Consider the following 23137-nt stretch of genomic DNA (forward strand, 5'->3'; position numbering starts at 1 on the left):
AGGGTTAAATTTGGTGGTGCTGGAATTTGAACTCATGACCTTCCAATCAGAGGTCCAACATCTTAACAACTGAGCTACCACTTAGTTTATTCGCTTCCTTTAAGTATTCTGCTTTAAGCCATTTTTTGTTTGGATCTAGAGGACAGAAAAAAAAACTAGAAGATAATCACTATGTTTATCCATAAGGGTTAATAAAAAGAAATAGAGCAGAGAGTCCTGATAGGCCATAAGGTTTTTTTTTATTGCGTGTCAGCTGACATGTATATCCGTGTACATGTAACCTGTTATTTCTGGAAACTGGTGTTAATAAAAGGAGGGGGTAATTCGACATTTACTCACAACAGGGTTTCCTTTTCGATTTACAAAATGTCCATCATCAGACCTCCTTTGGTAAAAACTTTGGAAAATATGGTAAAAAAATGTGTCTAATCAGATTGAAATCACATCGAATCACATTGAAACACATCAAAATGAAATCCCTCTGTAAACTCCAGGACACGCTGTAACATTTTGAAATCGTTTTCTAAATCAAAACGAATACATTTACATTTGTTTAGATATAAACATTTGAAGAAAATCAGGAAAAGCATTGCTTTTTTTTTTATCTTATTCGCTCATTTACATTTTTTTACACTCTGATATTCACATATAGACAAACTGCATACTACATGTATGCATATATTTAGATTTCCGAGGACTCGATCCTTTCAATCCAGGGAAGACCTGAGGGCTCGGCTATAGCCCCGCCCCCTACCGCTCCGACCCTGCCTTCTCGGAGCTGCTGAAGTTCTCTTTCCAGGCTCTCGTTTTTGTGGAACATCTCCAGGTAGCTGGCTTGCAGCTCTCTCTGATAGCGGAGTACCTTTTCCTTCTCCAGCTGCCACGTGCTGCGCTCGTTGTCGAAGGCCAAGGCCTGGGCTTCGTTCTGGCGCCGCTCCAGCAGCAGCTCAGCACGGAGACGATCCTCTGTGGCACTGCTTGTTCCGCTGTCCTCGCCCGGAGTCTGATAAGAGGATAGGTTCTGCATCGACTTTCCCTAAAAAAAAAGGAAAAACTCCATCATATGGACAGTGGACATCATGGTGTACTGAGAATCTGGTTTATTCCCCAAACAGTCTTACCAGGGAACACTTGCGGCGTGAGGCCTGCAGGGCCTGTTGCAGCATGTCCAGCTGTCCCTCTTTGGTGCTTAGCTCATTGCGTGTTTCACGTAGCTGTGTCTTCAGCAGGAAGATCTCACTGAGCTTCTGAGTCACCTCGGCTTGGGAGTCCTTGAGCTGCTGCTTTAGCAAAGAGATCTCACCTGCCTTCTGACACACCTGCACACACATCCATGTTCACCATGTAAATGCTTTCCATTAGGGAAGATCAAGTTTCACCAAGTTGCATCGGTATAAATGTTAATGATTTGAAAAAGTGCTGCATCATTTTGAACATATTTGCATCAGTAAAAAACAATTTATTTATATTTAATGATTAGTAGATGCGCTATACTTTTATTATTAAAGAAAGTGACCAATAATTTGTGACCAATATCTTTTATGTAGATTGATTTCTTCTCGCTAAACTGTTAGCATGAAATTGACGCATCGCAACACTACGGAGGCCGAGGCGTGTCCTGAGAGTCACATAGAATACAGATTAACATGGCAGAGGTAGAGCTGTAACTTCCTGGAGACGGAACAGGAAAAGAACATCTGGTTTTATTTAATCTTTTTTTTTTTTTTTGCACTACAAAGGCTTGTTTGTGAAAGGGGCCATGCGTTAGTGAGAATTTGCTGTCTGTCTTCTTCTTCTTTGGGTTTCTGAATCAAATAAATAAAAGCAAACTATCTGGAACATATTGAATTGCACAACATCATATTTCTTCCATTACATCGCATTGTGTTCGAGTAGAAATCGAGTAGAAATCGGACCGCGCTGCATCCAAATATTAATGAATCGTATCGCATCGGTAGCTGCTTCATATGTACCTTTAATATATCGTATCGTTGGCTATGCATCAAGATGTGAATCACATTGCCCTCAGTTATCATGATGCACGTCCATAAAATGTGTATTTACAAACATGTACGCTGTTCAGATTTAAACACGTACCTCCCATTGGGTCTCTTCAAGCTGTGGTTGGAGCTCGTGGCTCTGTTCTGCTCCGCCCTGTTTCTGCAGGCTCTGGTATTTACGATGCATCGTGTTTAGTTCATCCTGTACTCGGCTGCGCTCGTGCTGAGCCTTGTAGAGCTGCAGCTGCAGGGCACGCTGGGAGCGCTGAGACTGCTGGGATACCTGACGTAGCTTAGCGGTGTAGAGCTGCTTCAGCTCGGACACCTCCTTTTCCCACAGCCGCTGCTTACCTTCAAACACCTGCAAAACACACATACGGGGGACGGAAAATATAATGATTTGTACACGTCTCTACAACATCGACCGAACCACGATTACAAGAAATGCTCAATACGCAGAGGAGCTCGGCATCGGAACCCTGCTGTACACTAGGACGAGTTTTTACTTTATACATATGTCATAACTCCCTTCATGAATAAAACGGGAAATGAGTCAATCGGCATATTAACCTGGAATGATCTACGCAGGTGTTTTCTGCAGATGTTTTGCTCTTGGTATTTGCTCATGGGGCGTCTTTAATTAATGTTTGGATTTTATTAATGTGTAATTTGTCAGTGCATGTTTGACTTTGTAAGCAATTAGACGATTACACAGTATATGTGTTAGGAATAGCAGTAAAATATTTGTGAACAAAAATGGTAAAAAATGGCACCTTTTTGTACCTAAAAGAACTCATGACGAGATTAAAAAGAAATCTCTAAATTAAATTAAATTATAATGAGAAAGGGACGAATTACAGTTTTTCCCCACTCTCCTGTCGATGTTCAGACTCAACCAAACACTCATTTTCAAGGACGCGTCTATAAATCCAACCAGTGAAGTGGCGTTTTTTTACTTGCCAGAGCCAGCAAGCAGTTCCTGACTACTTATTTATATAATCCTTCATGTACTTTCTTTAATGCTTCAACATGCTAGCCGTTTTGGATGCTTATAAACATGATATTCAATGTGATAATGGTTAATAATTTTTGTTCTAGTAAAAGGAGAAATTCCTGACAATTCCACATATCAAGGGAGTGAAAGAATGAATTGAGTGATAGATGGAAGGAATAAATTCATTTATGAATAAAAAAATTAAATGAATAAATAAAAAATAGTTATTTATAAACTTGTGTGTTTCCTAAATGCAGACATTTGTTAAATTCTGCTGAAATAAATCGAACCATTAAGTACAACATATCTTTAGAAAATTTGATATTAAATGTAAAAAAAAACCCCCAAAAAAACACTTATATACACCTCTGTATTACCCAATCGGATTGCAACTATATAACTATTCACTTGATTTAATCAATTTAATTTGTACCTATTATATCGATTACTCAATTTAATCAACATAATAATAAAGTGTATTGGCTTTATAGGACTGTTGTATGGATTAGAGACAGTGGCATTGAGTAAAAGACAGGAGGTGGAGCTGGAGGTAGCAGAGCTGAAGATGTTGAGGTTTTCGTTGGGAGTGATGATGATGGACAGGATTAGAAATCAGTTTATTAGAGGGACAGTGCATGTAGGACGTTTTGGAGACAAGGTGAGGGAGGTGAGATTGAGATGGTTTGGACATGTGCAGAGGAGGGACATGGGGTATATCAGTAGAAGAATACTGAGGATGGAGCCACCAGGAAGGAGGAAAAGAGGAAGACCAAGGAGGAGGTTTATGGATGTGGTGAGGGAAGACATGCAGGTAGTTGGTTTGAAAGAAGAAGATGTAGAGGACAGGGGGGTATGGAGACGGATGATCCACTGTGGCGACCCCTAATGGGAGCAGCCGAAAGACGAAGAAGGATTAATTTGATTTATTATATTTTATTTGTAACTGTACCGAAGTTGAACCGAAACATGAACCAAACCGTGAATTTTGTCAACCTTACACCTCTAATAGTTCAATATTAATCTAAAGGGTTTTATCTTGGCCTGCATTGGTAATCATCACCTCTTTTACGTGATGTGTGTTGAGTGTGTTGACCTGCGCAATGGCATCCTCGCTCTCATCCAAGTTCTTCCTCATCTGCCACAGCTCATGCTCTTTCTCCTGCAGCCGCTCCTCCAGGTCTTTCACCACATCCTCCAAAGAGTGTGAGAGCTCGTAGGCCTCAGGGGCCGTACTAAGTGCCCCGATGCCTCCTGAAGTCCGCTCGAGGAAGCCGATGTGCTCAATATGACCCATGGAGGCGCTAATATGCCCCAGCTGGGGGCGGAACGGAGGGCGGTATGGTGGCAGGCTGCTCATAGAGTTATGGCCAGAGTCTGAGGCTGTTTCTTCTTCATGTGGCACTGCCAGGACTCCCTTGTTGGCACAGGTCCCCACCCGCGAAGGGGAAGAGGATGAGGAAGATGTGGATAGAGATTTGGATGTGCTTTTGGAGTAGAATGGAGTAGAGTGTTTGCCGTTCATCAGTTCCTCGGAATTGGACGGGTAGAGATTCTGCATTGAGCTAAAGCCCTTTGGAGTCACTGGCTTAAAGGCAGAAGACCTGAAACGAGGCTTTGGATCGAAAAAGAAAAATAGCCCATTAGTATATGAGGTATTAGGGAACATTTCATAGCAGTGATTATATCAAGAGACCAAGTCCTGAAACTATGCTAATACCTCTAATACCGCACGCTCAATAAATCTGCTCCAGTGGTTGTTTCTGGGGCTAAATTTATTCAACGCAGGCAAGGCAGGCTGCACAGACCAGGAGAATTTACATGATATATTATAGTCTGATGTAGGACAGTGTAGAACAATATCCTTGCTTTTATAACAGTAGCCGATTGGATGCTTTATTTACAACCCATGAAATCTAACTGACAAAGCATTAGTCTCCATCTGCCATTCTGCCTTCTCATTTTAAGGAGCATTCCTTACTAAGTTAGCAGGTGAATGAAATAGGGAATGTATGTGACTCGAAAAGCAATTTTGGTGAAAAACTGGAATGCTATTTCCCTGTATTACATTCCAATCGTTTCTAAAGTCGTAAAAAGCATTACAAAGCAAACATTACTTCGAATGGTAAGACTAGTATTGCAGAAACACTAAAGAAAATAAGGGCATACATAAAAGATCCAAGAAAAAGTAATGGCCTTGCTCAAGGGCACAACAGTGGCTCTGGGATTTAAACTCATTACCTTCCAATCAAAAGACCAATATCTTAACCCACTGATTTATGATCCAACATCATGCTACTTAGTTTTATAAACATCTATTTATCCCTTTCATACCTTGTCAAACTTGCCACCTATCGGGAGAGAGTTCTTCCCCAGGTCCACCTCTTTGCCGTCTTTATGATAAACCTTGGCGTAGAGGTTCTCCTCCTCTCTGGAATGCTCCCTCTTGATGGATGAGTTGCCGCAGACAATGTGTTTGCTTGATTTTGACTCTTTCTTTGTGATGTTCAGGTAGTTCAGCAGCTCTCCCTGGCTTAAGTTCTTTCTGTTCTGCCAGTTGCTCTGCCTCTGTGGAACCTGAGGAACAGCTTTGTTGCCTTTGGTGGGTGAGGTGTGGTCGTGCTTCTCAATCAGACTGCCCACACTACCCATAACGCATTCAGCAGATGCCAGAGAAGTTGCTGGATAAATAGCACTGATGTTCTTGCTGGGATCTTGGGTAAAAGGCAAGGCCTGGACTGTTGCCATTGGTTATAGGATCAAGAGGCTCCAATGGTAAGTCTGAAATCAAACGTTGAAAAGATATAAGGAACTGATCAGGAACCAGTGAAGAACTGACTGATGCTTTTTGGTTCTGTGGCAGAATGCTTTGAGGGGTGTTGAATAAAAACTAAAATCAACTCCTGACTTGGTTTTATTGGACATGTCTTTTGGACAAATTATAAGTTGTGATTGGGTATGTTGCCAGACCCACACAAAGTGCATCTAAAATGCATCAATCATAAGTTGATTACTAAAAAAAGAACTATAGTGCCACATTCTTAAAAAATGTAAATCAATCTAAAATTTTTGTTCCATTACTTCAAGTCAAGTGTATCTCTAAGAATGCAAACATTAGATGGCTAATGATCTCAATCTTTGTCATCAAAGGCACCACCCTCACAAAATTCCTACAAAGTGCTGATTTCCGATGCATGATCTCCATTTTGGCTGATGTATGCACTAGGTATAGGTTGTACTTCATACTCAATGATATCAAAGGCAACTCGTAAATCAAATGTTCATATCTCATTTCCACTTTGTATTAAATAGGAGACAATATCAGACTTTAACTTCCAAACCCGATTCCAAAAAAGTTGGGACACTGTGGAAAATGTAAATTACAAACAGAATGCAATGATTAGCAAATCTCAAAAATCTAATTTTATTCACAACAGAACCTAGAAAACATATCAAAAGTTCAAAACTAAGGAAATGTAGCATTTTAAGGGAAAAATAAACCAACCTTTAAAGAACCGTTTCACCATTTGAAAACATTTGGCGCTTCATGAAACAGAAAATACAACAAAGGACACCCAGAACTGTTGAGCAGCTAGAATCCTGAATTAGACACATATGGGACGACATTCCTCAACCAAAACTTCAGCAACTGGTCTTCGAACCAAAGACGGGATGCTACACAGTGGTAAACATGTCCCTGTCCCAGTTTTTTGAGACGTTTTGCAGCCATCAAATTCAAAATGACCTTATTTTTTCTATAAAATGGTATATACTCTCAGTTTAAACCTGTGATGCATTTTTCTTGTTTTATTTTGAATAGAACATACATTTATGAGATTTGCAAATCATTGCATTCTGCTTTTATTACACAGTGTCCCATATTTTCTGTCTAATTTATCTCACATAAATGCCTTTCTGAATTACTGTAAACCATCCATCTGTGCAAGCAAGGTGCAACACAAATAAAAGTAATTATTAGGTAATATAGAACCTGGGCAGCACTATGTGGGTGGATTTGCTCTACTGCAGCTGTGTAGGCAGTAAAGACCTCTGAAATGAAACGCTGCTGTGACACCCACATAACTAGGGAAAAAAAACGAAAACAACAAAACAAAACTGCAAGGCCACATGTCCACGTACATGCTGCTGCTTGCACTTGGGAGTCCTAGATTACTTGGAAGTATACATCAAAAACCCACCCAGAGTGCTTTTTCCCCAGACTGCAGAAATGCCCTCATCGGGCACGGCGCTAAAATGTTTGAACTCAAGAGCAAACACATCTCCCACGCTTCCACTTTCTAGCTGCGAGCTATCCAAACCCACCCACTGTCTTACCTCTTGTCCCTTTTATTTTCTCATGCACTTATTCATTGAAATTCCTGCCGTGGAGAGGGTGGCATTTGGATCCTCCGTGTTTCTCTCAGCTGCTAAATATGTGGTCAACGTGAATGTTGTTATTTTCTTCCTCATCATCATCATCACCATCATCAAAACCAACCTCTCACTCTTTACAAAGCACTACCATTCAGTACTATACTCCCAAACACTACTATAATCCCTGTGACTGTTTGACTCCTTTAAAAATGGACATTGTCTCAAAGCAGATTTACAGAAATAAATAGCTTACAGATATACATTTTAGCATAATCATTTAGACCCTATAAGTTTATCCCTAATTAGCGAACCAGTGGTGGCAGCACCAAAAAAAAACTCCCTGATATAGAATGAGGTAGAATCCTTGAGAGAAACCAGACTCAAAAGGGAAACCCATCCTCATCTTAGTGACACCGAATGTTCGTTCATTATAGTTTCATTGTTGTTGAGGTTATAAACTGTACACTGAACAGGCAATTGGAACCCTGAAGCATGTGATGTGAAATATTCAAACAAATACAAATATATTTTTTTTATAATCCTGTAAAACCATTGTGTTGTTAAATACTTGAATCTGATTGGTTAGAAAGATTTTCATTAATTTTCTGTAATAAATCTCAGAAGTACCTCATTCACGGGGATGTTTTAAACATTTCTTTTTAAGGAAAAAATAATTGTTGGATTAAATATTAGAGCTTTTTGTGAGATGTTTATTCAACATTTATAGACAAATGTATTTCAATACTACATTTAAATGGATATAAATGACAGTTTAATATCACTAAATTGTTTTTCTTCTAAAAAAAAAAAAAAAAAAAAAAAAAAAATGCCAAAGTTGCCAATGTAGGGCCCATGAGCAAGGCCCTTAACCCTCAATTATTTGGTATATAAATGAGATAATTGTACTTAAATCTAAACGAGAGCTTCTGCAAAATGCTATAAATGTAATGTAAATGCGTTTTCTCCTTATGTAAAAATCCACACGCCCACACAAACCCAGAACCTGTAAAAACAACCGAACAAATGCACCAGAGCATCATGCGTGTTTCAGAGACCACTTTAACTCCTGTATTGGTTTTAGAACATCCTGGGGATCCCCCACACTGCCGCATATCCACCCCTCTCTGACTTTCTCTCCCACACCACCTCATCTTTTCAGAGTGCCTCATTAAGGCTGTGTATTGATTTCACTTTGATCTCTCTCGTTTTCCAGACTCATAAATATCAGCTATTGCCTCTGCAGTGCCATAAAAGCCAAAACACCCACAATGCACACCAGTGTTTTTCCCCAGTGGAAGGAGTATCTGTAACCCTCAGACTCGGCAGCTTCGCCAATTTGAACTGATCAGTAACTATAACTATTATTTTTGATACTTTATTTGTATTATATTGTATTTCTACTTATTATACATTACATTGTTATGCCAACCTTAGAAAGTAACCATTACAAATCTCAATGCTCTCTTCCCTTTCTTCTCCTCCCGCTAAAGATGTCCAACAAGTTCACTCTAGCATCCAATCCTTTCACTTTAGTGTCCAATTATTTCAGTTTAGCATCCAATCATTTCACTTTAGTGTATAAGCTTTTTACTTTATCGACCAATAATTTCACTTTAACATCCAGTCATCTCTACTTAGCATCTAATTACTGCTGGCTAACAAAACATTTCAATTTAGCATCCAAACATTTCAATATAGTGTCCAATCATTTCAACTTAGCATCCAATCATTGCACTTTAGCATTAAATCAGATTAGCTTAGCATCCAATCACTTTAATATCCTATCATTTGACTTTAGCATCCAATCATTTCACTTAGTGTTCACACATTCCACTTCAGTGTCTAATTATTTCAGCTTATTGTCCAATCATTTCACTTTAGTGTCCAATTATTTCAGCTTAGCATCCAATCATTTCACTTTAGTGTATAAGCTTTTTACTTTATCGACTGATAATTTCACTTTAACATCCAGTCATCTCAATTAACTGCTCTCTAGCACCCAAACATTTCAATTTAGCATCCAAACATTTCAATATAGTGTCCAATCATTTCATCTTAGCATCCAATCATTGCACTTTAGCATTCAATCGGATTAGCTTAGCATCCAATCACTTTAATATCCTATCATTTGACTTTAGCATACAATCATTTTACTTAGTGTTCACACATTTTACTTTAGTGTCTAATTATTTCAATATAGCATCCAATTTTTCAGCTTAGCATCCAATCATTTCTACTAAGCATCCAATCATTTTACTTTAGTGTCTAATTATTTCAGCTTATTGTCCAATCATTTCACGTAATGTGTAATCATTTCAGCTTAGCATCCAATTATTTCACTTTAGCAGCCAAACATTTTACTGTAGATGAGCAATAAAATGTCATTTTTTTAAATAGTAGAATTTGGGCTTCCACCTATAACCAAGTAAGTTTTTGACCTGTTATCTATACCTTCACTTCAGTGGAATTCCTCCAGTCCTTTTCAGCCCCTGTAAGCACGTTCATAAATAATATAAGAATCCGGTTTGAGCAAGTTCTCGCATATTGTTTTTGTTACTCAGCTGATTTTGTTCCAGCCCTAAAAATATGTCAGCGTGGTGATTTGTCCTCAAGGGAGTCATCTTTACCGTATAACACAAGTACTTAGTGTTCAGGCTGAGCAATTAGACTTCATCTTAATCATCAGAGCAGCTTTTACAAGGCAAAACGCGATGAATGCTTTCTGTTTGGGTGAAAAGCTCGGTGTTGGCCCAAATAATCTATAACAAAGATTGTTTTTCTGAGTTGGGCATTTCATTGGTCCACTAGTTAATATGTAATCTTGAAAAAGACTACAGTTTTGTGATGGACACAGAGGTTAATCTCCAAGCAATTTGATGTGTTGTAAGCTCAAGAATCCCGTTCCTGAGTTTACAGTATTTACTTTGCATTGAGTTTAGTTTTTAGCATCTAAGGAGGACATTTATCTACAGACATCATGAACGTTTTACTGAAGTTAGACAGGTAGCTTTCTTGTGCGTGAATCAGACAAGGAATATTTTAGAAGCGAGTATCGGACTCGCAACGTTCTTAAAACGATAGTCGAACAGAGAAAGTTTCGGACAGTTACCATTCTTAAGTGAGCGTCGGGCAACGAACATTCTCGAGCGAATGTCGGACAGGTAACTTTCTCAAAACAAATGTCGGACAGAGAACTTTCTAGAAATGAGTGTCAAAAAGGGAACATTCTCAAGCGAGTGTCAAAAAGGGAACTTTCTTGAGCGAGTGTTGGACAGGGAACTTTGTTGATTGAGTGTTGTAAAAGAAAAGTTCTTGTGCGAGTTTTGGACAGGAAACATTCTCGAGTGAGTGTCAGACAGGGAATGTTCTAAAAGCAAATGTCGGACAGGGAACATTTATGAGCAAATATCGGACAGGAAATGTATTTCAGAAAGGTAACTTTCTTTAGAGAATGTCGGACGTTTACCAATCCGAAGACTGAAACTGAACTATTTGCTTACTTTAACCTTGCGCAATATACCAGTGCGACACGACCCATAACATCTCAGTGAAGAGTGTGAGAACCAATAGATTGTGCAACCATGCTGGCATCATTTCAATTCAGATAAGGAAATATTGAGATTTTTATATGGAGTGATTGTGTGCTATGTGAGAGCTGACACTCATCACCAATGGCTCATGAGAAAGTCTATTAGCCTGGCCAGATAAATAAAAAAAAAAGTCATAATTTTATTCATGAGAGAACTCTGAGCACTGGCTGTGTGAGAAACTATGCGATGAGGTCGTTATAAACGTGTCCTGAATTGAGCCTGGATGGTGACTCAGGTCTGCTTAATGTTGATGTGTAGAGGGAAATGGCTGCTGTGTGTGTGTGTGTGTGTGTGTGTCTGTGTGTGTGTGTGTGAGAGAGAGAGAGAGTAAGCAGTGTGTGATGGAGTGATCGTGTGTGTGTATATATATATATATATGATCCTTAAATTAATACTTTTAAGTTTTTTATACTCTAATCAACATGGGCTTGAACAAATATTGATGCTTTATACAAATGTATGTTTATTATTAGTGATACTAAACTTAACGTAGAGCATGAAGACAAAATATTCTTGTAAATGTTGTAAAATAAATATGGTGTCATCAGGATACCAAATGGAACTTTTGCTATGTTTCCACACGGACGTTTTTAATTGCCGGATGTGTTGCATCGTGACGGATTTTGGTGCTGATTTGAGACTTAATTCATCAGTAAAATAAATGTTTAGTTATTAAAAATACATTTTTTGTAAAGTTTATTTTTTAAAATGTCTGAGTAAAGAAAGGATGTTGTGAATAAACGTGTGTTGTGTTAAAGGTTCAATTTCAGCTCTTTTATATTTATTTATTTTAAATATTTAACAAAAATGATCAGAAATGAAACAGAAATTTGTGCTGCATTAATCACCCGGGAATAAAATTAGTTATTAATACACTATTGAAAACACCTTATTAATGTGTTAATTTTGTTGTATGTATGTATGTATGTATGTGTGTGTGTGTGTGTGTGTGCTAGGACAACTTTAGTCTTGTTTTAAGATTAACCCAATAAATAAATGAATTAATTTATTCATTTATTGATTATTTTATTTTACATACTGGTTAATTAAAATCACCAATATGTATAAAATTGTTCTATTATGGATTTATAATCACAAATAATATTATTTATCTATTCATTTGATCTTTAATATGTTTTATCTATTTTTTTGTATGATCCTTATTATGATTTATTTATTTGATCTTTATTATTTATTTATTTATTATTAAGATTTTTGGCAGAATTAGAATTTAGTTTTTTCTGAAATTAGAAAAATGAGCAAAATGACTAGCAATAGCGTTAACAATATTCAATTTGGTAATACAGTGGAATCCGCTTATCTCGACCTCGGTTACCTCGACAACCCTATTAAGTCGACGTTTTTGAAGTGGAACCGCCAAATTCTCGCTTTTTCTAAGCATTTTTTATCGGTTATTTCGACTTTTTTATGTCGCCGAACCCAAATATCTCGAGCACAAGGGGGGAAAAATTTGCCATTTAACGTCGGTTATCTCGGTGCAGCCGCAGAAGAACTCGCGGAAGTGGCGGAAAAATCAAGGTTTACAGCTGCTACAGGTGTTGTATTGTATACTGGTGAATCTCTGCTGTTAGTTAGTGCTAGTGTTCGTAGTGTTAGTAGGGGCGCGGCGTGGCTTTGGGAAGAAAAGCGCAGCCGTTGAGAGAGTGCCGGTGGGAAGACATGTACCGGGATACGCATGCGCGATAACAACGACCGCCGTGAACCAACATATACCAACAATAACGGACAGTGAGAGTGTGGAAGTTTAAATAGGAGCTGGTGATGATGATAAACGAGCACCATATGTGCGCAATTGAAGCCGGGAGCTTCAGAGAAAGCGGCCAAAAAAGCACCTGACACGCTGAAGGGGGCGAAGGGGCGTGGCAGGTGGAGTCCTGACAGATAAACATGTACTGTATGTATTTTTATAGCATGCCTTCATCAAACAAATCGCGGCAACGCTGTTGTGTAAAAAAACCCTTCAAAAACACGTGCATGCACATTCTCATTTATTAACACACATCATGTACATAAAGAAATTTCAAGCACGTTAATATATTGCCGCCATTTTGATTTTCGTTTATCTCGATCATCGGTTATCTCGATGCTTTTTGGCGACCCCCTAGGACATCGACATAACCGGGTTCCACTGTATATATATTTGTTTATATATTACTATTCGCTTATATTGAAATTAAATATAACAAGGACATTTTTTACATTGTAAATCTGAAAAGTGACATTTCAGTTTTACTTTTTTTATGGAATCAAATATTAATTTTGACTTTCACATAAAAAAAAAAATGACACAAATAAACAAGCTTTCCTCACATAAATGGCAAGTGTGAAAAAACTATTTTCACAAATTTAGATTTCATTTTCCTTTTCTTTCCCCATATTAAATGTTCCGTTTGATCACAGGTTTAGTAAATTACGATGCTGGTGATTTGTTAGTGACCCAAATCAATAGACCTAAACTATAATATATTAATGACCCACATGTTGCTGTATAAAGTGCTATGAAATTATGAAATTGTAACAGATTAATGAGGTTAGATGTCGTCTTTATCTTAGTTCAGTTCAATGTTTAAGCTGTGATAAATGGAAATCCCATTCCAGATGGAGAAATTGGAAAATCCCTGTGCCTTGAAACTCTCTCAACAACCTCTGGGTTTGTTGGAAAGTGTAGAGAAGTGTAAAGAACGTCTGAGTTGTAGTCTGATAGCGCAAAGCCTGGAGCGACAGATCTGAAGCATGAGGCGAGAGATGGCTTTTAAAGAGGGCCACAAATCTTTCACGACATAAAAAATTCTGCATGGGGTTGTAAAAGCGTGGTTTAAAGAGCCGACGATGGCTGTGCTTTGATTTAGAACCCAGACAGCTGCCTAACTCCTCCTTCCACCACACACACACACCCCATTATCTACCTACTTTGAGGACACACCTTAGTTTGAAACAGCACTCGTTCCATCCAGTCCTAAATATTCTGCTATTATACAGTATGGTTCTCGAAAATTCTCTTATCTGTTTGAGTGTTCTTAATCAATTTTCAGTTAAATGGAATTAGTACTACAAAATCATCATTACATGTTTCTACTACTGGTTGCTATAGTAACTTATCGGTGGGTGGCACCTAACCCTAGACTTGATGAATCGGGAATTCTAGCTAGTTAGTTAATTTGTTAGTTATTTTAGTTTGTTGGTTAGTTAATAATAGATCGACTCCTGCACTTTTACTGGCCAGGTGGTAAAACTCAGGCTTGCACCATCACTGCAGACACACATTAGCCTCTAATCCCATTCTTTCTACACACAAATACACAATCACATTTACAATTCAAATACTCTTTTGGATACACTGTGAACACACACACACACACACACACACACACACACACACACATACACCCTATTACAATGTTAATAACAACCTGGACAGCACTGAATCTACCTCCGCACATGCACGTCTTATATTTTTATATTATACACTGAACATATTACATATGTGGTAGTATCCAAAAGTGGTGCTATTCCAACCACGTGCATTACCACGTCTGGGATTTCATCACGGACGGCGAGTTAGAACAAAGAGCAAACGTGAAATTTCAGGGTGAAACAGGACAAATCTGCCATGGAGCCGTTCGGCACGTCACGTCTGACATATGACGATGCTGCAACGAGTCGCACGGAAGAAGACGAGAAATCAGGAAGACGGACTCAACAAGCTCGACCCCCCCGAAAATGTGGAAACCATTCGGCGACTTGTGCATGATGATCGTTGGAGAACAATCCACGTGATCTCACTTCCGCACCCTCTTTACTCACCAGATTTGGCTCCTGCTGACTTCGACCTCTTCCTGAAGATGAAAATAAAGCTCAAAGGTTGCCGTTTTGACACCATTCATTCATGATATCTGGTGCGAATTGCAGAAAGATGATTGACGCGCTTCGAAAAGAAGACTTCCAGGACACATTAAAGAAGTGGCAGGAATGCTGGGAGCGATGTATAGCTGTGAAAGGGGACTATATTCAAGGTGATAGTGTGGAATCGTAGATAAATAAACAACTCGTCTCGAAACTTTTTAATACCACTCTGTATGCGCATCAATTTTTTTCCCTTTATGTCCTTGAAAATGTCCCTTTATGTCCTTGATAATGTAACAGACTGCATGTATGACATTAAACTCTCGAATCTTATAACAGGTAATGAGCCACTTTAGGTAATTATTTTAATTAATCTTGGTACAGCTTTAAACAAACAAACAAACAGGAAAAGATTTGAGTGGAATTAGTTTGGTGTAACATGAGATTCATGTATCACAAACCTGTAGTCTCACTGCATTCTCTTAATAGCAATTCTCAAAAGCTTTGTACACAAGACAATAAAGTGAAGGAGTAGCCCAGTGGTTAAGATGTTGGACTTCTAATCAGAAGGTTGTAAATTCAAATCCCAGCACCACCAAGCTGGAGCGAGTCCCATATCCCTCAACTGCTTAGTTGTATTACGTGGCTCTGGATAAAGGGGTCTGGCAAATTCCATTGACGTACACAAGATTGATCACGTTCACAACGCATCTATGGCTCAACATATGAGAAGCACCTGAAGTTTCAGTAGTAATTCCATGAATTCCATGCGTGCTTCCAAAGAAAAAAGAGAGCGGGTTCAAACCTGCCGCTCATCGTCTCCTGGTTTCATGTTCTTCTAAAAATATCACTTGTGTTCACTTCCTGGTGTGGTTTTACGTGATGATGTTTCCTTTCTGAAAACGACTTCCTGTGAAATCTGGCCTCAAGCTTTAAGAAGCCTTTGCAGACTGTTAAAAACACCTGAAGAAAACACACATGTCTTAGATGTTTGACCTGTCAGGTCTTCGAGACTTCAACTCGTAGCTTCAGTCTTTCTAATAGAGCTAATCAATCAGCTGATTTGTTGACTTTCGACCACCGAAAAGGCCATTGATCATCTGTGTTTTGTGTGTGACGTGGCAAACGAACACAATCGAGGACGCTGACGATGCAAAGAAAAGGCTTTCCAGAGTCAATGAGGCATCAAATGATTGATTGGCATCACAGGGAAACTGGAAACATGCTGAAGATACACTATAAGAAACAAAAGATTTAGGAGAACTGACTTTTCCACCCATTTGTGGTTCTTCTCCAAACTGTGACCTCTAAAGGTGTAGCATGAAATTTTGCCTTTATTTGAACTAGGAGACCCAAACCTGTTCCAGCATGACAATGCCCCTGTATAAAAGCCAGTTCCATGAAGATATACTTTACATGGGTTGGATATGGTGGAAAATCTTCTGCGCTAGAGCTACAACCCTGTTAACACTTTTGAGATGAGTTGGAACGCTGCACCCCAGGCCTTCTGAACTTCATCATTGAAGAATTTAAGGATGTGGCATAAAGGAGTTGGTGTTGAAACTCTCAGATGTTGAGCTAATGTATGAGTTGCTGAGGTGCTCCTGGTTTCACAACTTCATAAGACAGTAGACAGGACATTACTCACAATCACACACTTCGGTGCTCATTATATTTCTTTCTTCACTCTGGTGTTTGTAACATTTTAATGGTTTATAATCACACTCTGAGGATGGGTTTGAGTCCAGGTTCTCTCACGGTTTCTTCCTCATACCATCTAATGGATTTAAATGCCCCGGGCTTGCTCATCGGGAGTAAATACACATACGTTTAAATACAAGTCAACTTTGTGAATTCTTACAGTCCATAAAGCTGCTCTGAGACAATGTCTATTGTGAAAAGTGCTATAGAAATAACATTTTATTGAATTAAATCTCACCCTTCATCAGTACCTGACTTTACTAACACCCTTGTGGCTGTATGAATCTCCATAAAATCTAGTGGAACATCTCTTCCCAGAAGAGTGGAGGTTATAATGAGAGCAAATATGGACTTAATGTGGAATGGGATGTTGAAACAAAAAAGCACATACCAAACTTACAGTCAGGTGTCCACAAACCTTTTATTCATATAGTGTAACATGAAGTTAATCAGTGGGTGATTAGGAATTAATGAACATTTTAGAGAGCGGTTAGGGGGTCCCTGGTGGTCTAGTGGTTAGGATGCGGCGCTCTCACCGCTGTGGCCCAGGTTCGATCCCCGGTCAGGGAACCGACCCCAGCCACTCTTAGTGCCGGTCCCAAGCCCAGATAAATGGGGAGGGTTGCGTTAGGAAGGGAATCCAGCGTAAAAACATGTGCCAATTTAAACATGCGAATGATCCGCTGTGGAGACCCCTAATGGGAGAAGCCGAAAGAAAGTTTAGGGTCCCTGGTGGTCTAGTGGTTAGGATGCGGCGCTTTCACCGTTGTGGCCCGGGTTCGATCCCTGGTCAGGAAACCAACCACTCTTAGTGCCGGTCCCAAGCCCGGATAAATGGGCAGGGTTGTGTTAGGAAGGGCATCCAGCGTAAAAACATGTGCCAAATCAAACATGCGGATGATCCGCTGTGGAGACCCCTAATGGGAGAAGCCGAAAGAAAGTTTTAGAGAGCGGTTAATGTATTTTTTAGACAATTGTGAACACTACACCTACAACAGTTAAGCCTGTGCTTGTTATACTGCACCCTCATACTCCGATTGCTTCTCTGGTCGAATTTACTCTTTTGCTGTCATTTTTCCCCCCATGATTAACGAGGTCATGATGGCGATACTCAGCACGAGTAGTTTCGCCGTGTCTCCGTCTCGTCCGGAGAGTTGCTTATTCAGGAGACACGTCACATGTCAGGCTTTAATCTTTGCTGTTATCTGTGTTATGGCATGCATGTGTATCAGACTGTCTATAAGGGTTACGGTGAACCTGAACAGACATTGTCCCAGTTTGTTGTTACTACTTACCTGGTGGAGTCATTGGTTCAAGATAATCATACAGGACTGATGGGGAATGTGATGATACACTGTATAATCTTTACATAACAATAATTAGCTTGTAGCGTATAACCTCAGTGTAAACCCAATCTGAAAAGTATGCCGGCACTACAACGGTATTTGTTTTTGAAGCGGACGAGATACCGACACCACGTCTGCTGATTGAGATAAATGATATAGTGTTTTATTATACACTATGCGAAAAAAAGGTTCGTGACCATAAGATTTGTATGTCCTTCTTTTTGATCATTTAATTTCACATTTAGTCTCCATTTTCTGTTATAATAACCTCCGCTCTTCTGTGAAGATGTTCCACTAGATTTTATGGAAATTTGTAAAAATGTATTCATCCACAAGGGTGTTAGTAAATTAAGGTACTGATGTAGGTGAGGTGAGGAGGCCTGGAGTGCAGGCAGCTTTTGCATTCATCTCTATGGTGTTCAATAGAATTAAGTTCAGAGCTCTATATCAGAAGATCTTCCACTTCCAGCCATGTAGGGCATATCTCCATGTCTTTGTCATGCTGGAACAGGTTTGGGTCTCCTAGTTAAGGTGAATGGAAAATGCAATGCTCCCGTATCCAAAGACGTCCTATACAATTGTGTGCCTTCAACTTTATGAAAACAGTTTGGGCAAGAATCACATCTGGCTGGAAAAGTCCGGTGTCCATATTTTTTTTTGTCCAAATAATGTATATAGTGATTTATGGGTATCGGATTTACAATTGAGCTGAGCAAAACAATGATTTAGATTTGTTCAGCACTTACAAAAAAAATATATATATTAATGATAAAATAAAATAAAAAATAGAAGCAAACTGATAAAAAAACATCTAATTTCATACATGGCAATATGATTTTATTTATACATTGCAATATATTTATATCATTTCCCCAGGATTTTCCCGCTACAAGAAAACAAATACAGACGCTCACCACCTTACAAATGAGTTACGTTCCGAACGAGCTTTTGTACCATGAATTTGTTCGTAAGTTGTTACTGTGTTCGTTATTGACTACGCAAAACTCCTAATGATGTAAGAGCTATAAATACTATCAAATAAACAATAAAATATACTAAAACAAATTAAAATAATCAAAATACTGTATACAATAGTTTGTATTAAGTAATAAAAAAATAATACAAATAATATTCACTTAAAAAAATTTATTTGCCCGAATCCAGTGCGCATCATGTAGCCTCGTAACGGTAGACGATTAGCTAGCGGTAGACGATAAGGTTATTTAAACCCAAGATGCAGTGTGTGTGTGTGTGTGTGTGTGTGTGTGTGTGTGTGTGTGTGTGTGTTGATTAGAGCATGACAAGGCCACTCTGAGAACATTAAACCTTTTAACTTTTACCATGCTCCTTCCCCTGAGGAACACTAGTGCTGTTTCAACACATTAAATCCATGACCATGTCACCACTCACAACACACACACACACACACACACACACACACACACACACACACACACACACACACACCGATAATCTGGGCCGCTGTCAGAATCATCCGATGCCTTTTGATCTCCATGTCCAGGTTTTGTGATCATTACATGTTACATATCTACACATTTAGCACAGATATACAGCATATCACTCAAACAATAAAGTCCAAACCTTTCGTATAATTAAAAATTGTAATTACATTTGTCACATACACAAACGTACTCGATACGGCATGCAAATGGTTTTGCGACAAACAAGTGATATAAAATGTAATAATTATTTTAAAGAATACAAATTTAGAACTAATCACGTCTCAATAGTTTTTAGTAAAGCAATCTTAAAGCAAATCAGGTCTCAATATGTTCAGTCAAACAAACTACCAACCAATCAGGTCTCAATATTTTCCTTCAAGCTAACTACCAACCAACCAGATCTCCATATTTTCGGTCATACAATTTACAAACCAATCAGGTTGCAGTTTGTTCACTTAAGCATACTACCAACCAATCAGGTGTCAGTATGTCAGTCAAGCAAACTACCCAGCATATTACAATATATTAGTCCAAATCTGCATTCAGATTACATTTGTCACGTACACAACCATACCCAATGTGGCATGTAGTAAAATGCTTTTGCGACCAGCACATGACATAAAATGTAGAATAGTAGACAAATGTAAAAGAATAATGATAGGATGAGAAAAAAGATAAACAGAATTTACACTGTAATAAAATGTAATTGCAATATAAAATAATAACAGAATTAAGAAAAAGTATTTGAAACCGATATTCTAAGCGATCTCTACACCGGTGATCTGAAAGTTTCTGAAATAAAAAACACGACCACTTTTCTAATGAGTAAGCCGAGAAAATCTGGACAGGAGCCACATTTCACGTGTTTCATTACTCAAATGCAGGACGACCACGGGAGCACTTATCCCTCTGCATCATCTCGTACTGCAGCAAAGTGGATCTCTGGCAACTGCACGGTTTATCCATCACTGAACAAATCAAGTCTAATGAAATGGATTGTGTTTGAGTATGTTTTTCCGACACCCGAGTTCCAGACATGCTGCATGCTTACTGTATCATGTTTAAACAAAAAACTGATTTAAAGCATATATGACAAAAGCACATATATACACAAACACACACTCAGGTCTTTTAATGATTATATAATTGCTGTGCAAACATCTCTGCTATTGAGATAACTGTAAATGCATTAATAATTGATAACTGACCCGTCTGGCGTAACGATAACAGACTTCATTTGCATAACTCGACTTATTGTTCAGATATTCACCATAAAACACTACTATACATTTTTCAGTAAAACTAAAGTTGTGACAGTGAGAATGTGAGTCTGGATCTGTGGATGGCTCCCAGCTACGGCTTTAAAACTTCTTCACCCAATCAATCATTCTGCACTTCAATCTGCCAGAAGAAAGCCTACAGACCGCACTTTCATGCTTTCCAGTAAGCTCTGGTTGTGCTCCCTTTGTATGCGTACGAATAAGTAAGATGTTTGATGTGTGCTTTGACTGTTTCTCAATATAAACAAACATATGTACGCTTAAAATGTTCAGTCAAACCAACTCTCAAATAATCAGGTCTCAATATGTACACTTAAGCAAACTCACAACCGATCAGGTGTCAATATATGCAGTCATTCAAACTCCCAATCAATCATGTCTTAGTATGTTCAAACAAACTCCCAACCAGTAATGTTTTAGTCTGTTCAAGCAAACAAACTCCCAACCAATCATGTGTTAATTTGTTCAGCCAAGCAAACTCCTAACCTATTAGGTCTCAATACGTTCAAACAAACCAACTCCAGCCAATCATTTTTTTAATATATTCAGTCAAGTAAACTACAAAACAATCAGCTCTCAATATATTCAGTCAAGCAAACTCCCAACCAATTACATCTTAGTATGTTCAAACGACCTCTTAACAAATTTTAGTATGATTAGTCAAACAAAACTCCCAATCAAGTCTAAATAATTTCAGGCAAACAAACTACCAACCAATCAAGTTTCAGTATGGCCAAACAAAAACTCCCAACCAATCAAGTCTCAATATGTTTAATCAAACTCCCATCTAGTCAGGTCTAAATAATTTCAGTCAATCAAACTACCAACCAGGTCCCAATATGTTCCTACCCACAAACTCTCAACTAATCAGGTGTCAATATGTTTAGTCAAACAAAACTCTCAACCAATCAGGCATTAGCATGTTCAGTCAAGCAAACTCTTTATTGAACATCAAGCAGGTCTAAATAATATCAATCAAACAAACTACCCACCGATCGGGTCGCAGTATGTTCAAACTAATTCCCAACCAATTATGTTTTTCAGTTAAGCAAAAACTACCAAACAATCAGGTATCAATATGTTCAGTCTTGCAAATTCCCAACCAATCATGTCATAGTTTATTTAATCAAACAAACTCCCTACCAATCAGGCATTAGGATGTTCAGTCAAGAAAACCTCCAACTAAGTTTATTACAAGTTCCAAAGTTTATTTGATAGCCGATGGCATGGACTGATCCCAGCTTAATGTAGACTTCATACAGAGGTCCCCAGAAGGGTAGGCATCCGAATTGGATAACAACTAATAAATAAATAACTAAATGACCAAACAAGCTAATAAACACAAGCTGGCAAGAAAATTGCTGGTCTAAACCGTTCTTCAGAAAGGCATTTAACCTTCACTGCAGTGTAAAATTCTAGTGTGGTCTCTGGCTAGCTCACAACTATTCAAATTAAGATCTGAGGTTTGATTGTATTTTAATTTTTTTTGCTTGAATACATAAGAACATCTGCTTAGCTACCTTAGCTAATATTTGTAAAAATAAAAACAAAGATTTATTTTAAAACTCTATTCCAGAGATTTGAGATATTTTTTCGCAATCTTTTATTTTTACAGAAATAAGTAAGCGTCCGTCTCGCTTTGCCGCTGGCTCTGGAAAACGTGGAGTGGTGGAGCGGGGCATTCTTTATGGGTAGCTAGTGAGATAAGTGAAGGGAAAAATGGAATTCCTCACATTACAACTGGGGTAATCATTAAATAGGAGCTGTAAAGCTGAGATAAGCAGAGCAGAGAGGAACTAAAACCAGTCTGAAAAAAGAGCCAGTCTGGCTCTTCCAAGTCTTACAACTAACACTAATAATTAATATAACTGGAAAAAAAAATTATAATGAGTTAATAATTTTGTGTTATAGGCATTTTTACCCCTAAACCCCTATTATCCTGTAACAAGAGGAAAACAAAGGATTGGGATTGATATGTAAACATACACTATAGTCGGCTATAGAAAAAAAATGTTTCGTTTGATTAGATATTGGATAAATAGTACACGATCTGTCCAGTCCCCTGATGGTCACTAGACATTTTTAGTTCATTTCTCTGCACAGTGGTGTTCTACATTTCATATTCATCGTCTGCACTGAGCTGGTCTATAAATGTATATATATATGTAAGTTCCTACGCTCTTCCTATGCTTCTAGGGCTTTGTGAATGGGAATCTGGACAAGGTCACTTGGGGTGGGTTGCCAGGTATACATTAGAACACATCAGTTGCAGTGCAGAATTTGCAGAATAGCACACACCCACATCACCTCGCCCCAAGAAGGCTTGAATAAGCAAATCAAAAGTCAAATCAATGGTCATTGGGTTTTTTTCTTTTATTCACATGGAATTGGCCATAAGGAATTTGCACCTACTGGTCAAAGATCAAAGATTTTATCTGGAGGTTCGTGTGCGTCCTGAGATCGATGGATCCTTCATACCGACAAAGCACGAGACATACTGAGTCTCAGTATAGGTCAATATACTGAAT

At 38.5% G+C, this 23137-nt stretch overlaps 1 protein-coding gene and 1 non-coding gene across 4 annotated transcripts in view; one reads left to right on the forward strand and one right to left on the reverse strand.

The window, feature by feature from the left end:
* Window positions 1–220: 220 nt before the first annotated feature.
* The window catches only part of n4bp3 (NEDD4 binding protein 3), a 39292-nt gene continuing 16375 nt past the window's right edge, over window positions 221–23137 (reverse strand). For 2 of the 3 annotated variants that reach the window (XM_046859536.1, XM_046859537.1), the window contains exons 2-6: window positions 5326–5772; window positions 4055–4606; window positions 2098–2361; window positions 1122–1319; window positions 221–1036 (exon numbers count right to left, since the gene is read on the reverse strand). In XM_046859536.1, the coding sequence (XP_046715492.1) occupies window positions 683–1036; window positions 1122–1319; window positions 2098–2361; window positions 4055–4606; window positions 5326–5739 (1782 nt within the window). In that variant the 5' untranslated portion in view covers window positions 5740–5772 and the 3' untranslated portion in view covers window positions 221–682. The remainder of the gene's footprint in view (window positions 1037–1121; window positions 1320–2097; window positions 2362–4054; window positions 4607–5325; window positions 5773–23137) is intronic. The other variant, XM_046859538.1, reaches the window with a different exon arrangement.
* trnae-uuc lies at window positions 17247–17318 on the forward strand. Its single transcript has one exon. It is a non-coding gene; the product is annotated as a tRNA-Glu (tRNA).

This window comes from Silurus meridionalis, chromosome 10 (assembly GCF_014805685.1).
Source record: "Silurus meridionalis isolate SWU-2019-XX chromosome 10, ASM1480568v1, whole genome shotgun sequence".
Taxonomy (NCBI): Eukaryota; Metazoa; Chordata; class Actinopteri; order Siluriformes; family Siluridae; genus Silurus; species Silurus meridionalis.